The following is a 17,934-nucleotide window of genomic DNA, read 5'->3' on the forward strand; positions in this document are numbered from 1 at the left end:
ACTTAACCCGGTTTGCCTCAGTTTCCCCATCTGTAAAATGAACTGGAGAAGGAAATGGCAAACCACTCCAGTATCTCTGCCAAGAAAACTCCCAAATGGGGTCACGAAGAGTTGGACACAACTGAAATGGCTGATCAAACAAGATTTGGTCCCAGATGGCAGAACAAGGAACTATGGGTGGGCATTCCATGAAGCTGACTTAAGTGGTGTCAGTTACTAGACACTTATTAAGCTCTTACTGTGAACCAAGCAGGAGCCACAGAAGCAGCTGAAGAGAGGCAACGTTCGGTTTCACATCAGGAATAAAAACCTTCCATTCCAGAGGATAAGCTGTCCCAGTGTGGAATGGACATCCTCGAGAGGTGGTGGGCCACCCCTGCCTGGAGACCTTCCATGGAGGCTGATGACACTTCTCAGGAGGGTTGTGGGAGGGGTCTCATCAAGTAGGGGTTGGACTGGACAGGCTCCAAGTCTCTTCCACTTCAGAGATCTGGGATTTTCCAGCGTCCCGGTCTAGGCTGGTGGTCTCCCGGCTACTCACCGCTCTGCCTCCAAGTCTGCCAGCAGCCTGATCTCAGCCGCCGTGTGGCAGCAGGCTCGGGAGGGGCACAGGAAGACAGTGTGTGAAGAGACAGATGCGAGTCTAGAGACAAGTTAGCAATTTATTGCGATTTACAAATTAACAGCTATATTTACAACCCTTCCTTTGTGTAGCACAGATGCAGCAGACACTTGATCTAAAGGGATGGAGCAGCTGATGATGGACGGCACCAGGAACTCTTCCCAACCTCCCCAGGGGCCTTCTTGCCCTCTCTCCCTCCCTCCTCTTCCTCCCTAAGTCATCCCAAGGCACCGTGAGGCGCTTCTGCTCTCGGGCACTTCCAGGTAACAGAACCTGACTGAGCCCCTATGGGACCTGCCTGTTCCTGTTCTCCCTGGGGGCCCTCCTGACCCAGATCTGCCTCTGGCTGGTCATCCGGCCCAGGTCCTGCCTGGGAAGGGTCTGAAGCCCCTCTGCCCAGACCTAAGGCACTGTGCTCTCTGGGTCCTCTTGTCTCCTAGAACTTCATGAGACCTGGCTCCACAGGCAGGGTGCCTTTGGCCCCTGGAGTTGTCGTTATCCTTCCTGTCGCCAGGGTCTCTATTTGGCCCAACAACAGGGCTGCTACAACCCCTCCCCACCTCCCTGTTCAGATACCGGCTGGAGCCGGTGGGGAAGGCACGGAGGGCGCTGACCCCCTGTGTTCTTCCAAATGGACGCCAGGTCCACGGGTTGGGGCCCCAAGGCTGCTAGGAGACAGACCCCCAAACTATGCAGGCCCCATCGGGCACAGCCTTGCTAATAGTCAGGGAGGTCGGGAAAGGGTGAGGCAGGAGAGCTAAGCTTGGGCAAGGGGTCATCTTTGAGGCCCGGCTCATGGAACATCCTGAGAGGAGGCATCATCAGGAGACCCAGGAAAGGCGCCTTTGGACATAAGGATCAGCACAGCCCCCTGCCCCCTTCTGCTCCGTCGTGCTCCAAGGGGTGGTGAGGAGCAGGGGAGGCGGTATGGGTGCTGGGGTCGGCCCGGGAGAAGCACTAAAGGCTTTGGAGACTGAGGGCCAGCTCATTCTTGTTATCCAGAAGAAACTGCTCACAGGCCTTGAAGGTGGTGATGAATTCGGACGACAGCCCTGCCAAGTTGGTGGTCACATAGTTCAGGAAACTGGTCGTGGCCTGATTGTAGTAGGATACCTGGATAGAGTGGCAAGAGTCAGTGTCCTGGGCAGGAGAGGCAGGGCTGGATCGAGTCGAGTCAACAAGCATTTATTAAGTGCCTACTGTCTACCAGGCACTGTACAAACAAAAATAGCCCTGTCCTCAAGGAGCTGACAATCTAATGAGAGATGACTCGTAAAAAGCTACACACCAATAAGATAGAGGATAAACTACAGATAATTAGCAGAGGGAAGGCCTCTTGTGGAAGGTGGGTGGCATTAGACGCACAAGGGGTTAACCTCGATCTGCAGCCTCCTTAGCTTCAGGTGTGGAAGGGAGGGATCTCACCCTGACAAACTCCCCTGTTCTTTCCTAATCGTCTGTGGTTGGCAAGGCCAGGCAGAGCCGTGCCCTGGCTTCAGGGACTACCTCTGATGCTGCGTGAAACCTTGGGCCAGTCACTTGACTCCCATCTGTAAACTGGAAGAATGACCTCTAAAGTGTCTTGCGGGTCTAAATGCACGCCTTCCGCTCTCTGCCCATCCATCCCTATTTCCCAGAGGGTCCATCCAATCTTTGAGTGTCTATGAGCTGTGGGGACAGGGATGCGTGACACGCAGAGAACCAAGTCCCAGATTCCCAGAGTCAGGAAACTGCACACCCAAAAGCAAACCCCCACCATGGACAGTTTACACTCACTGTTCCCAGGCATGACCTCCTTTGATCCTCAAGCAACCTTGGGAAGGACGCAGAGGAGAGACCGTCACCTCAGAACACTAGAGCTCAATGGATCTGGTTCAGCCCATACCTGACCATGAAGCCCCCTCCCCAAACTCCCCAACAAGTGGCGAGTGATTTTATAGAAGGGGAAACTGAGTCTCAGAGAGGTCAAGTGACTTGCCTGGGGTCACACAGCCAGCAAAGGGGCAGAGTGGGGCCCCAAGCCCAGGGGACAGAATCACAGAGGTGGGAGGGATGCAGGAGGTCATCAAGCCCAGGTGCTCTCTAGTAACTGGCATGGGGCCTCCCATCAGGAGGAGTCTGCCCTGGCCTGGAGGCTGGCTTTGCTGGGGTCTTTTCCCCTTCTTTTTTTTTTTTTTTTGCAGGGCAGTGGGGATTAAGTGACTTGCCCAGGGTCACACAGCTAGTAAGTGTCAAGTGTCTGAGTTCACATTTGAACTCAGGTCTTCCTGAATACAAGGCCGGTGCTTTATCCACTGCGCCACCTAGCTGTCCCTCCCCCTCTTTTTCAAAAAAAGACTATCTGGGGGTAGCTAGGTGGCGCAGTGGATAAAGCACTGGCTCTGGATTCAGGAGGACCTGAGTTCAAATCTGGCCTCAGACACTTGACACTTACTAGCTGCGTGACCCTGGGCAAGTCACTTAACTCTCATTGTTCCACCAAAAAAAAAATTCCACTATCTGGCATTTACTTAGTACTTTAAGGTTTATCTCATTCGAGCCTCACTAAGACCCTGTGAGGTAGGTACTATAATGACATTCATTTTGCAGAAGAGGAAACTGAGGCAAAGAGGTCAAACGACACTTTTGTTCTTTGTTCTAGGAGATGGTTCTCTAGGTAAGGTATGCTGGGAAACAGAGGTCATGTGAAAACAAAAAACAGCAATAAAAATGTAACTAAAACTCTTCTCTGTTGAAGTCCTGGCTTGGCCACGTCCTGGCTATATGGCCAAGCCAATTCCCTGTGAGCCTCAGTTTTTCCATCTGTAAACTGGGGAGACAGCAGAAGTGAGGTGCTTGAGGAATATGGGTTTTTCTTCTCACTCCTGACTGATTCTCCTCTCACCGTATGTGCCATGTGGCAGAAACCTGTTTGGAATGACTTCCTGTTTGTAATGGGGTTTGCATTTCTTGGGAGATGTGTGGGGAGAGGAAGAGAATTTGGAACTGAAAACTGAATAGGAAAAAAAGACATTTGCCACCTGGGGTATGGGAGAGGAGAGGGTCTGGGCAGGGGAGGAGACAGTCACAGAGGAGAGGGGCAGGGCCCCCATTGGGCAGGGGCACCTGAACCTTACCTTAGTTTGCTGATCCCCTTCCCTCCAGAGACAGAAGCCAGAGCAGAGCGTCTCCCCTCGGGTGCGCTCGGGGGTCTCTGGGTGTGTGGGCAGAGTGACTGACCTCAAGGCGATGACATAGGGCTCCCTAAAACAGGAGCGGAGGGAGGTGATATGGAGATGGGAAGGGGGAGCCCCCCCCCCAATTTCTGCTGCCCTGGGGAAGCCCAGGGCCAGACCAGCTTGGAGAGGCCTTAGACAGGACACCCCCTATTTGGCACTTAATTTTCCCCTCCCCGGTCAGGAGTCTTTTCCTTGAATAGCCAGAGAAACAGGAAGGAAGGGGACCTGGCCAAGGTCACACAGTCCATCTGTGACACAGCACAGCGGAGAGGTACTTAGTGCACCTGAGTTTATGACCTGGGTGGCCCCCAGCTCATTTCGCCTGGTGGGCTTCATCTATAAACCGAGGGGCAGGCCAACAAAGCAGCCTCGGAGGTGGCAGGGAGAGGCTGCCCACCCCCCCTACCCGAGGGCCACTCACCCAGTGTCACACGGCTTCCTCTTCGAGGCCAGGATGACAAAGTCCTGGGGCTTGCCATTGGCACCGCCAAAAACAGGGCTGATGATATGGTAGATGGAATCATCTTCGTCTACCTGCTGCACAAGCTCCACGCTCCTGCGAGGAAGAACGTGCATGGTGGGAGGGCAGGATCGATTCCCAGCCCCGGCTGCTCCACAGCCCTGGGCGGCCCTGGGCGGCCTGGCACTGAATATTTCATTTGCCCATCTATTATTCACGAGAAGCAACATTGCTGGCTGGAAACCATGGCCCCTTGCACATGCCCAGCATGCAAGGCAAGCTGGGAAGAGCTCAAAGAACCTTGGAATATCAAAGCTGAGGGGGGCCTTAGAACAGGGAATGTCAGGGCTGGGAGGGGCCTTAGAACCGGGAATGTTAGAGATGAAAGGAACCTTAGAACACAGAATGTCAGAAATGAAAGGAATCTTAGAACACAGAATGTCAGATCTGGGAGGGGCCTCAGAACAGGGGATGTCAGAGCTGGGAGGGGCCTTAGAACAGGGGATGTCAGATCTGGGAGGGGCCTCAGAACAGGGGATGTCAGAGCTGGGAGGGGCCTTAGAACAGGGGATGTCAGAGCTGGGAGGGATCTTAGAGATCATTTAGTCAATCACTTCATTGTACAGATGGGAAAACTGAGTCCCCAGGGAGACAAGTGACCAGCCTAGGGGATACAGTGATTTATTTGTGGAGACAACGAGGGTCTTTATGTCACCTTCCCATGTGACTGGTGTGCTCTCCATTGGATCATGCTGATTTGTCCTTTAAGTCACTCCTCCCCTTCCTCCAAGGAGAGGCCTCCCTTAGGTCTCCCATCCTCTCCATCTGAGGATTCCTTTTAGCTTGCATACCTCCCTCTCCAGCCCCTCCCTCCTTTCTCTTCTCCAATTCCTACTTGTCTTTTAGGCTTAAGAAATACATTGAGACATCTTAGAATAGGAAAAAGGAAGTGGAATTTGGAGTCAGAGGACCTGAGTTTGAATCCTGACCTGGGGACTTTCTTGCTATATAACTGTAGAAAAAATCACTTCCCCTTTCAGGGCTTATGTTTCCTACTCTGTAAAAAGGAGGGGGTAGACTTAATGGAGGTGGCTGGGTGGTGCAGTAGATAGTACACTGGGCTTGGAATCAGGCTTCAAATCTGGTACTTGGTAGCTGTGTGACCCTGGGCAAGTCACTTCACCCTGTTTGCCTCAGTTTCCTCATCTGTAAAATGTGCCAGAGAAGGAAATGGCAAACCCCTCCAGTGTCTCTGCCAAGAAAACCCCAAAGGGGGTCACAGACTGATACAGTCAGACACGACGGAAATGACTGAACAACAAATAGATTTAATGGTGTCCAAAGTCTGTGATCTAAGTCATCGTTGAAAAACCTTTTCCTTAATCTCCCCTCTGAACTGCAGTTCCACTGCGTGCTGGGCATCTCTACCTGACCACCCGACTGACCCCCCCAAACCCGGTGGCATCCCAGAAACAGCTCATCGCCTTTCCATTAAGCTTCCTCCAAACCTGCCAGTCCCCGGGTTGGAGCCACGCCTTCCTCTTCCCCCTCTTCCTCCCCCCAGGGTCTCCAAGGCCTGGTCCAGTGAAGTTTAAGTCAGCATCTTTCAGAGAAGACCCTGCCTCTCCCCTCCCACTCCACTCCTAGGCCCTGCTTCAGCCCCTCCCTTTGCATGTAAGGCACCTGAGGCCCAGAGAGGAGAGACTGGAGGCAAGCCATAGCCATGATTCAAACCCAGGACCTCCAGTTTACCCCTAAAGTTGACTGGGCCCAGTATATTTCACTCTACCCCTGGCCTCAAGAACAGAAAAGTCTGGACCAGAATCAGAAATAATGATAACACTTAAAGGTTTTCAAGAGTTATAGAGTATACTCTCTCATTGAATCTTCATTATCACAAGAGCTAGCATTTAGCTAACACTTCTGAATTTATAAGGTGTTTGAGGATGGGAGAGGTTAAGTAATTTGCCTGACGTCACACAGCTAGCAAATGTCTGAGTCAGGATTCACACTCAGGTCTTTCTGACTCCAAGCTTAGCACTTTATGCACGGAGGCACTGAGCTGCCTACCTAGTGTCCTCTGAACTCACTAGGATTGGCCCCAAGAATCAGGGGGAAGGCTTAATGGATATATGTTGAGTTGAATGGGAGAGTCAAAGAGAGATCAAACAAGCATGGTTCCCTGCTCCAGTAACATCTCTCCTCCCTCTCCCCACCACCAGCCAGGGCTCACTGGTAGTGCTTGTCCCACTCAGGCCTACGGCCCAGGTCTGAGAGGAGGAGAAAGGCTTGAGCTGTGTCCGTGTAGACGGTCATCTCCAGGTGGAAAGACAGGAATTTGTCATCCTCCAGGGTGTAGAGTTTGATCTGAGGGAGGGAGCAGAGACTGTAGGCGCCCCATGGCAGCCCGCATCAAAACAGCATCTGAACACATTGGGATTCAGTCCCCAGCCCCAGCCCTTGAATCCTGCCTTCTTGGCCAAGGGCTTTTCATGTCCCTTCCAAACCCCAGAAATGAGCACAGAACTCAGGGCAGGGGGCAGAGGAGCTAAATCACCCCAGCCCAGATGCCCATGCTCTTCTTAAAGCAGCCTAAGATCGCACGAGCCTTCTCGGCCACCATCTTCTAGTGAGCTTGTAGTCCACTGAAGTCCACAGGTCTTTTTCAGAAGAAATGCTCACTAGCCCCATTGGTCAGGGCCACATTCTATGGGACGTTACACAGCACGGACCGATCTGCAGACCACCGATAAGCTCTCCTTCAGACTCAGTGGGAAAACTAGAGCCTGGGGGAGGGCTGATTGGTTGCCAGACGTCTCTAAAGAGCATCCACACATGAAGGTGCATGTGCACACATTAGGGACTCTGTCGCATACACACAACAACACACACACACACACACACACACTTCATGAAGAGAAGCCATCTACCTTATTGATCTCTGAAGTAAGGACCCAGGTGTTCTTGGCCATGAGCATCTTCAGCGAGGAGACATTATTGTAGCTCAGATACACCTGGACAGGAGGAACGCCCAGGAACATCAACATCCCCTGATCCAGGTGGGGAGGCAGGAAGCAGCCACATGGGCCAGGCCAGACTGAATGCAAGGCCAACCTACCCTGTGAGCCAGGCACCAGGCACTCCAGCATAGGCCTCCCTGTGCCTACCACACCTGCTTCAGATCCCAAGCCTCAGGGGGGTTGAGAAGAGTCTCCCAGGAACTAAGCAATGGGAGGAAGGGGAGAGGTGGGAGTTCCCTGTCCACCCCCCTCCCGCCCTGGCCAGGCTGTAAGAAGGATCATGGGAATCCTCCATATATGAGGATTGATGTAACAGCTTCCTAGGGGCCATAGGATAATCATCAGGAAAAAGCTCAATCAGTAAACAATAATTAAGCTCTACTGTGTGCCGGGCATTGGAGAAAGAACCATAAAAACAAAACAAAGCTTTTGTCCTGTCAGTGGAGATGACACGTACAAATACAGACAAATACAAAACAGACACAAAAAAGAAATGAGGCACTGGGGGATTGAGCCTAGCTTTGAAGGAAATTAGGGAGGGAGTGTCTGGCAGGCATGAGGGACAACTGATGCAAAGGCATGGAGATGGGAAATGTTAAGAGGAGCCACAGTTCTGACAGGATATCAGAGTTTACAGGCTGGAACAGTAGTTTGGGGCCAGGTGGTAAAGGAGGAAGAAGAACAGGATGGGGTGGCACAGGTCTCACCTCCTCATGAGCCAGGCCCAGGTGACTAAGAGCAAGTAGCTCCCTGACTCTCTTTCTCCATCTCTCTACCTTTAGCTCCTTCCCCCAAAAAGCATCCTGCAGACCCTTCAGAGGTATGCACTAGAGGTCTCCTGGGAGGCTACAGGATGAAGTGGACTTACCTGGTTACTTGGGTCCCAGGGAACAGAGACAGGGACCTCAGCCTGCTTACACGACACGATGTACTTCCTGGGGAGAGCAGGTGGGAATGTGTTATGGAGTGCCTGCTCACGGTGCCCTCAGCCCAGTGCTGGGCACCTCAGGGAGGGCAGGGGATGGAGAGACCCCCTTCCTCCCCACAAACACATGAAACAAATGAGGACACGTACATGACTAGACATGGCCGTGTTTTCTAGATGCAGGCTGGAGTGTGGGCAGAACAAAAGATAAAGTTCTTTGTTTCTTTCTTTGGGGGGGGGCAGGGGGAGGTAATCAGAGTTAAGTAACTTGCCCAGGGTCACACAGCTAGTTAGTGTCTGAGGCTGGATTTGAACTCAGGTCCTCCTGACTCCAAGGCTAGTGTTCTATCCACTGTGCCAATTAGCTGTCCCTGAAGCAATTTTTTTTATACCTTTTTTTTTTTTTTGGTGAGGCAATTGGGGTTAAGTGACTTGCCCAGGGTCACACAGCTAGTAAGTGTTAAATGTCTAAGGTCATATTTGAACTCAGGTCCTCCTGAATCCAGGGCTGGTGCTCTATCCACTGTGCCACCTCACTGCCCCCCTGAAGCGATTTTTTAAGGAACCCTGGAATGATTATTCTTGTGCTCAGGAAACAGACTGTGTCACCTCCCCCATGAAGCCCTTTATAATTCTACCTTCTCTCACTCTGAAGCTGACTGTGGCTCTTCATTCCCTCCTCTCATTTATAGCCTCCACACTCATTTCCCCCAGCACCTCACACTCTGCTCTTGGGACCCAACCTGGGCTCTGACAGACCAGCTGGGTCTTCTCTCCACTGGACCGGGGTCTCCTCAGCACTTCCTGCACGTCTCGGCCGTGCCACCAAAGCACATATCTCTCCCCCTGCTCCCAGCTCCCCTTTGTGGGGTGTCTTCCCCGTTCAAACGGGCAGGCCTATCTCGCCTCAGAGTTTAGACAGGGCCTGGCATCTAGTAGGTGCTTCATAAAGGCTTCATCTCTACCTAAGGGCTCCCGTAAGGCCCCAGACACCTCTTAGGGCCCGTAGCTGTTCTGCTTCGTGCCACAGCAATCCCTGTTGTCTTGTCCCCTGCTGGCCTGGGAACCTTGGGCAGGAGGAAGACAGGTTGGGCTAGGCCCCCAGGGCCATCCCACCTTCTGTCAGCCCCTGTCCTGACAAAGGGGCCCACGCCCTTCCAGTCATTCCCCATATTGAGTCACTTGCCACATTTAGCTGATTTTACCCCAGCAACATTTTCCCAAGACACCTTCTCTCCCCTCGTGAGGTCATTACCCTCGGTCAAGACCTTCTCGGCCCCTGCCTAGACCCTCGAAGTAACCTCCTACAAGGTCTTCTGCTCCTGATCTCTCCATCTCTCCCTATCACTCTGCTCCTCAAGAGTCTTCAGTGGCTCCTTGTTACTGCTATGACCAAATATCAATTCCTCAGCCTGGTACGGAATCCCTTTCAGTCCCAAGTCAGCTCATCTTTCCACGCTCACTTCCTATCATTCCCTTTCAGGCTCTCTATAGTTCAGGTGAACCATTCCCCAGGCATGACATGACATCTGCCTCTTCTGCCCCATGTCTGGTGTGTTCTCCTTCCTAACCTCTGCCTCTTGGAAATTCCTGGCTTTCTACAAGGCTCAGCTCAAGGGCTACCTCCTCCATGCAGCCCTCCCTGATTTCACCCTCCCCAGGGGTCAGCATTCTCCTCTTTCCACCATTTATTTCTTATCCAGTTTGCATTTCTTGATGTCTATACATTCTGGACCCTCTCCGGTATCATATAAGCTCTTGGGAATTCTTATTTTGTGTCTGTGTGTCACCCTGCACTTAGTAGGTGTTTAATACAAACACTTGTTGAACTGAATGAAATGACAATCTGCCAAAGGGCAGACAAGCTGGAAATGAGCCTCCATGGAGGAAGACCTATCCTTTCTGACCATTGTTTTTAATGTAGTTTAACACAGTTAGACACAGTTCAAGTCACTAATGTAGTGGCCTGAAGCACAGACCAATGAATGGGCAGTCTCACAAAGATACTGCATGGAATATCAGAAACAAGTATTCATTAAGCACCTATTGTTTGCCGGCCACTGGGGATAGAAAGCCAAAGAAGGAAACCATCCCTCCCCAGACACTTACATCCTAATAAAGAGGACAATTAGCCAGAGATGAGAGATTCAGGGATACATGTATGAACAGAAGAAAAACAAGGTTAAATGATAGCTGCTGGCATTCACATGGTGCTTTCAGGATTGCAAAGCGCTTTATAGTCATTCTCTTTTCCAATCTTCGTGACAATCCTGGGTGGCTCATACCCCTGGTGTTATTAACCCCATTTCACAGACGAGAAAATGGAGACTCAAGTGGGAAAGGGGGGGTTGGGGTAAAAGAGCTCTGCAGGAATATGAAGGTAATCAATAGGGGGATGTTGAGACAATCTCTTTCAAAAGAAAAAAGGGGCAGCTAGGTGGCACAGTGGATAGAGCACTGGCCCATTGCCCTGCAAAAAAATAGACAGATAGATGATGAATGAATGAATGAAAACTAAAAATTTAAAGAGAGAAAGTTTCATAGGCTCATCACAACCCAATATTTGTCTCCTCAGCACCCAATGAACCAGGGCTCAAAGCCAACATGGCGCTGGCTGAGTCTGGGTCCAGCTCCAGGGAGCTGGGATAGAAGCAAGAGGTTGGGGATGAGAAGAGGGGGTTGTGACTCCCAAAGACCAGGGTGCCCGCCTCGGGCCCTCACTCACCTGTCCAGTCTCATCTTCTTTCTAGCACTGGCCTCCCTGTATCGACGCTCACCTTCCTGGAGGAGACAGAAAAGCAGAGATAAGTCCTTGATGCGCAATCAGCTAGGCCCCCCAAGTGCCCAGAGAGAAGGGCACGGATACCTTTAGGAGGACCATGCTCAAGCAGGGCTGGTTAGGTAGGAAGGGGGCATCTCTTACCCCCTCACCCTAATACGGGCCATGGCCTCTCCAAACATGGCCTCCCTCACTGGCCTCCTGGTACCTGATTGATAAAAGTAAGTCTCATAAAAAAAAAATCTAAATAAATAAAAAGTTAGTCTCCCTCCTGAAAAACCTTGGGATGGGGGGTGAGGAGGAAATCTCTTTCATCCTTCCTGCCTCTTACTTTGTCTGTTTCCCCCTCCCAAACTGGATCACAGATAGGACAGAACTTTGCAGATGATAAACAGCCCCACCAACCCAAGGGAGCACACGGTGAGCTATTGCTCCCAGAAGAGGGGATGGAGCCTTACTACGCCACCCATCCCTCACCAAGCCATCCATCCCTCATCTTGGCTCCCTTGGAGGATCCCTGTGTGGGGAAGGCAACCAGACTCCTGAGGTCACCACAGGATCCCAAGGGGGATTGACCCCACAGCAGAACTTAGGTCAAGGGGCAGGGTCCATACCCTGCTGCCGAGAGAATGCAAGCTCCCAGAGAGGAGGGACTATTTGCTCTTTTGGTCTTTGCTTCTCCAGTGCCTGGCCCAGTGCTAGGCACACAGGGAGAGCCTAACAAAGGCTTCTTCTCACCCGGCCTTGCGGCTGAATCCAGGGCAGGGTTATGGGCTGGTCATCTCCATCCAACACGACAAAGGTCATGAAGGCGCTGTTGAGGTGCCTCGGATAAGACTCCATCTCCTGCCGGTAAGCTTCCACACACACCCCGACCTCCATGCTGCAGAGACACATCAGCGGCAAAGGTAAAGCCGCCCCCTCCCCCACCCCCCAATCAGCCCTTCCAAGAAATCCCTCAGCTGCCTGGCTCTTGTCACTAGAATTCCACTGGGAAACCTTAACGCGCCATGGAAATGCTGGCTTGATTGTTGTTGTTATTGTCGTTATCTCTAAAATGATGAGATGGAGGTAGATGATCTCTCAAGGTCCCTCCCAGCTCTGACATTTCCTGTTTTTCTTTCCTCCCTCCCTCTTGAAGCCTGAGTTGTCACCGTCTATGAATTTCTGTGGAGTCAGCTTTTAGGGGTTTTCCTTTTCGGTTTGTGGTAAATCCTGGCTCTCCCCTCCCCAACACAGACCCATCCATCCCATCTCACTCCTATGCCGAGGAGGGTCCAGTCTCACCTGTTCTTAAAAGCATTGTTGACAATGGCCTTGAGCACCAGCCGGTCCCCAACCTGGGATGGGCCCCGAAAGTGGAACATCTCGATCGTCTTCAGGGTGGGATGGGCTTGGCACAGGCGGCTGAGGTGGTGGGAGAAGAGGAAGGATATCAAAGGTGTCCCCAGGGCAGCAACCTGGCCAGACCTGGGCTCACCAGGCCCTCTAGGCACATCCCAGCTGGGGGGTTGGCTGTGATCTCCTAGAGCAAGGTGGAGGCATTGAAGGGTAGTAAAGGCTTATGTAGGCTGAGCAGGGAAGAGGAGTGAACAACTGGGGTGAAGATTATCTGTGGAGGACCTTGACTCCCAGTCACCCCCATCCCCAGCTCAGTCTTACTCCACCCTTTATTCCTGAGGTCAGGAATATTCCTGCCTAGAACACGCACCCCATCCCAATGCTAACCCTGACCCACTCCTCCACCCTACCTCCACCACACACAAAGATGCTCAAACACCTGATCTTTCCATCACCCATAGACGTACCACCCGGTGTACAAGAATTCCAAAATCCCCTTATCTCGCCATCATCTATTGGCTTCCCAACTCTCCCTCTGTCTTCCCTTACCAAGACCTAACTCTTCATCCACACCTTGACCACCAGTCTCTCAACCCCAAGTTCTCTCCCAGGCCATCGCCCCTCCATTAATTGCTCTCTCCTTTTTTCCCCATTTTGACCTCACAGTGAATGAGTCCAATTTTACCCCATCCTCGTCTCTTGAGTTCTTGGCCCTTTCATCCTACCACCAACTGTGCCCAGCCAAGCTTCAGCCTTGGATCACACCCACCCTCTTCTACCTTGACTCCTAGCTGTGCATTGCCAAAAGAAGCTGGTGAAAAATCACAAGACCATGCTGCCTGGGTCCAAGGAACAAATTGATGTTCCATGACCTCAGCTGGCCACTCCCTTAATTAACTCATTAGTCCACCCATCGTGGCTCTTCTAAACCTTGTAATCTCACCTCAAGCTTCCCATTGTCCCCTTCTCCCCAGCTCCTTAGTGGAGAACTTGGCCTCATATTTCACTGAGAAGACTGAAGGCATTTGAAGAGAGCCTCCTCTTCTCTCTTGTCTCCCAGATGCCTTCTGCCATAATGCCCTCCTTCATAGGTCTCAGATGAAGAGGCTCTTCTCCTCACCAAGACAAGGCCCTCCACCTATACAAGTAATCCCATTCCGTCCTGTCTCCTCGGCAGAGTGTTCTTTGTCATCTCTATTCACTCACTTATCTTCAATCTCTCCCAACTGCCTACAAATATGCTCATGTAAAAGCTCACCCGTGATCCTTCCATGCCTGCTTCCCATATCTCTCCTCCCGTCTGTGGCTAGACTTCACAACAGGTGCCTCTCTCCTTAAGTCTCTGCAGTCTGCTTGCCTACCTTATCGTTCAACCAAAACTACTCTCTCCAGACACTAATGAGCTCCCAATGCTCAAATCCAATGGAGGGGAAGATTATCCATCGAGTCGAGGCTCAACAAGCCAGCTTCTGTCCTAAGAGCCAACCTTGGGGTGAAGGCCATGGGTCAGGGAAGCCTGCTAGATGGTCATGGAACCCCAGAAAAATTGGGGAAAGGAGAAATAGGGGAGGAGGGTTATTCAGCTAGGCCTCACCTGGCTGCGATGGTGGCCACATTCTCCATCCAAGCCATGATTTGTCCACCAAAGGTGTTGCCCTGGTGGTTGGCATGGGGAGGCAGCACCAACTCCACACTCTCCACTCGGGTCTTCTCAGCGGGTACCATCCTGCTGCAGTCTCTGCTCTCCAGATCTGACAACAAACAAGGGAGGAGGCTGAGGGCCCCCTGGTAGCCAGGAGGCTGCCCTCAGCATTCTGGCTAACTTAATGGATGAGCAAACACAAACACACAACTATTGGTTTTCTGTCTTTTTATCCCCAGCACCTAAGGCAGTGCCTGGCATACAGTAGGTACTTAATTAATGTTGATTGGTCAGACCATATCCGGAGTGATCAGTTCTAGGTATCACATTTGAGGAAGAACATTTATAGGCTGGAGAGTGCCCAGAGGAGGGTAATCTGGATAGTGATGGGCCTAGAGCCTTTGGAGTCATTTGAGGATCGGTTACAAGGACTGGGCATGTTCAGGATGGGAGAGGGAACCCTCAGGGAATAGGGCTGACACCCGGGAGAGGAATCATACCTGTTCTGCTCCCCCCCCCCCCCGCCCGGGAGCAGAACCAGGAGCAAGCAGCAGAAATGACAAAGAGGCAAATGGAGGCTCGATGTCAGGAGAAGCTTCCTGGTCATGACAAAGGGGATCAGCTGCCTGGAGGTCTTTGGACAAAGACTGGAGGATTCTCTCTCAAGGATGCTTCAGAACAGTGTGGCCATTTGGGCCCTTTTGGCTCTAAAATTCTGTGATTCTGTGAACTTCTACCCATCAATCAATAAGCATTTATTGAGTTCCTACTACGTGCCAGTCGCTGTGTTAAGTCCTTGGCATACAAAGACAAAACCTGTCCTCCATGGCCCAACACAAATGTATCTTCCTCCCCTGGCCATGAATGACCTTTCTCACTCAGACCCCAGAGGGCACTCTATCCACATCTGTCTAACTCGAGCATCTTAGGTTAGCGTCTGCTTTATCCCCCATATAAGCTCCATGGGAACAGGAACTGAGCGGTATCTGCGCTCAAAACCTCTCCCAGGACCCCAGGGGCCGGCCCATCTCCCATTCTATGTGGTGAGAGAACCGTGCTTTCCTTCCTTCGAGTCAACTTCAAATCATTAGGGAGTCACCTAAACCTGGGCTTTGCAAACCTTAAAATGCTACAGAAATGCCAGCTACTGTTAGGATCATTCTATCTGGAAAGAGGTTGGACTAGATGATGAGGATCATGCATAGCATTATCTATCAATCAACCAATTAATGAATGGCATCATAATCAATTGCATTTCTATAGCATTTGAAGGTGGACCCATCGATTTCCTTTCAACAACCCCATGAAGTAGGTAGTGCCCTATTGGACAGATGAGGAAACTGAGGCTCATAGAGGGGGAAGAGCAGCCCGGGGCACGGAACTAGTAAGTAACAGAGGCAAGATTTGAACCCAGGCTCTCCAGTCTCCTAACCCAGGATTCTTCCGCGGTCCCAGACATGACTGACCTCTAAAGCCCAGCTTCTTAAAATGTGGGTCAGGACCCCATTTGGGGACATGTAACTGAATGTGGGGGTCGTGAAAAATTTGGCAACAGTAAAAGGTTCGGTAGATCTATTTTATGTACCTGTATGTCTGGGGTCACATAAAAATTTATCAGGCAAGGGGAAAGAGTTAAAGAAGCCTTGCTCTGCAGTGGATAGAACACTGGCCCTGGATTCAGGAGGACCTGAATTCAAATCTGGCCTCAGACACTTAACACTTACTAGCTGTGTGACCCTGGTCAAGTCACTTAACCCCCATTGCCTCTCACACACGCACACACACACACACACACACACACACAAAGAAGCCTTGCTCTAAGGTCCCTTGCTCTACAGTCCCCTCAGGCTCTGAGATTCTGGGAGCCTCAAAGATATCTTCAGCCTCGCTTAATAATCCATGGTAAGAGGGGCAGCTAGATGGCGCAGTGGATAGAGCAACGGCCCTGGATTCAGGAGTACCTGAGTTCAAATCCAGCCTCAGACACTTAATACTTACTAGCTGTGTGACCCTGGGCAAGTCGCTTAACCCTAATTGCCTCACTAAAAAAAAAAAATAATTAAAAAAAAAATAATCCATGGTAAGAGCAGCTAGGTGGTGCTATAATAGAGAGAGCACAAGCCCTGGAGTCAGCAGGACATGAGTTCAAATCCAGCCTCAGAAATTACTAGCTGTGCGACCCTGGGCAAGTCACTTAACCCTGACTACCCAAAAAAAAAAAAAAAAGCTCATTGTGGCTCTTTCAGCCAGGGATTTCTTAATCCTTCCTTCATTTGTTTCTCTCTTCAGCTTGACCCACCAAGCCTAGTGAGGGAAATAGATATGACCTTTCATTTGCTCTAAAACTGGCCCCTCCCTTCTGGTGGTAATAATTAATAATAATAATAAGTTATTCTTATTGTAGCTAGCATTTATATAGTGGTTACTATATGCCATGTACTGTGTTCAATGCTTTACAAATATTACTTGTTTGATCCTCAGAACAACCCTGGAAGATAAGTATTATCATCATCCCCATTTGTCAGATAGGGAAACCATCTACCCTGAGGCTCGGAGACTAAGGCCATACAACACTTTCTCCGGGTCCCTTGTGCTTTTTATAGACTAATCTTACCGGTTCTTAGCTCATGAGCTTCCTTGTTGTTGTTTTTAAATCTATGCTAGAACATACCTAAATCAAGAGGTAACCAAAGCCACTGAATATGAATAAACTCTCTTTTGAATTCTCTCCCAGAAGCTTAAGGGATTACACTCTTTCCCCAGGGTACCGTCATATAATGGTGTCCATGATGTGCCAACAACCCACAAGGAAAGAGGTACAGAGTGGAAAGAGCACTGGACTGGGAATCAGAGGACCTGAATTCAAATCCAGCCTCTTATTATCGTTACTTATATGACCTTGGGCAAGCCATTTGGACAAGCCCCTGGGCCTCATTTGGAAAATAAGAAGGTTAGACCAGATGTTTTCTGAAGCCCCAGCTCCAGATCTATGATCCTAGGAAGTTCAAAACCCATCTTTGACACTTAATGCATGACTGTGGTTAAGTCACTTCTCTGCTCCTCAGACCTGAGGTTCTTGGCTTTAAAATGGAGCTGGATGGGGCAGCTAGGTGGTACAGTGGATAAAGCATTGACCCTGGAGTCAGAAGGACCTGAGTTCAAATCTGACCTCAGACCCTTGACACTTACTAGCTGTGTGACCCTGAGCAAGTCACTTAACCCCGATTGCCTCACTTAAAAAAAAAAAAATTAAAAATAAATAAATAAATAAATAAATAAATAAATAAAATGGAGCTGGATGATCTCCAAAGTTTCCTCCATCAAGGAGAGGTCCTCCAAAGGAATTCAACTTGATGGGTCTAGAATGCTAATAAAATGTGGAGTTGCCCAGAGAGACTGATGTGGATATGTAGATGACTTATTGACCAACTTATAATTTAAGAATAAATGTACAGGGGCAGCTAGGTGGCACAGTGGATAGAGCACTGGCCCTGGATTCAGAAAGACCTGAGTTCAAAGCCAGCCTCAGGCACTTGACACTAGCTGTGTGACCTTGGGCAAGTCACTTAATCCCCATTGCCCCACCAAAAAACAAAACAAAACAAAAAAAAGAATAAATGTACAGGGGCAGCTAGGTGGTGCAGTGGATAAAGCACCGGCCCTGGATTCAGGAGGACCTGAGTTCAAATCCGGCATCAGACACTTAACACTTACTAGCTGTGTGACCCTGGGCAAGTCACTTAACCCCAATTGCCTCACCAAAAAAAAAAAAAAAAAGAATAAATGTACAAACAGTATCAACAACATTGTGTATTGATCAGCTGTGATAGACTTAACTCTTCTCAGCAATGCAATGGTACAGAATAATTCCAAAGGACTCATGATGGAAAATGCTCTCCAAATCCAGAAAAAAGAACTGTGGAATCT

At 50.4% G+C, this 17,934-nt stretch overlaps 1 protein-coding gene across 3 annotated transcripts in view; it reads right to left on the minus strand.

Annotated features, from left to right (window-relative positions):
- Positions 1-644: 644 nt before the first annotated feature.
- The window catches only part of ACOT11 (acyl-CoA thioesterase 11), a 78,973-nt gene continuing 61,683 nt past the window's right edge, over positions 645-17,934 (minus strand). For all 3 annotated transcript variants that reach the window (XM_043963816.1, XM_043963815.1, XM_043963817.1), the window contains 10 exons: positions 13,960-14,116; positions 12,312-12,431; positions 11,763-11,907; positions 10,971-11,026; positions 8,189-8,255; positions 7,231-7,314; positions 6,534-6,667; positions 4,262-4,396; positions 3,739-3,865; positions 645-1,735 (listed from right to left, as the gene is read on the minus strand). In XM_043963816.1, the coding sequence (XP_043819751.1) occupies positions 1,580-1,735; positions 3,739-3,865; positions 4,262-4,396; positions 6,534-6,667; positions 7,231-7,314; positions 8,189-8,255; positions 10,971-11,026; positions 11,763-11,907; positions 12,312-12,431; positions 13,960-14,116 (1,181 nt within the window). In that variant the 3' untranslated portion in view covers positions 645-1,579. The remainder of the gene's footprint in view (positions 1,736-3,738; positions 3,866-4,261; positions 4,397-6,533; positions 6,668-7,230; positions 7,315-8,188; positions 8,256-10,970; positions 11,027-11,762; positions 11,908-12,311; positions 12,432-13,959; positions 14,117-17,934) is intronic.

This window comes from Dromiciops gliroides, chromosome 4, assembly GCF_019393635.1.
Source record: "Dromiciops gliroides isolate mDroGli1 chromosome 4, mDroGli1.pri, whole genome shotgun sequence".
Taxonomy (NCBI): Eukaryota; Metazoa; Chordata; class Mammalia; order Microbiotheria; family Microbiotheriidae; genus Dromiciops; species Dromiciops gliroides.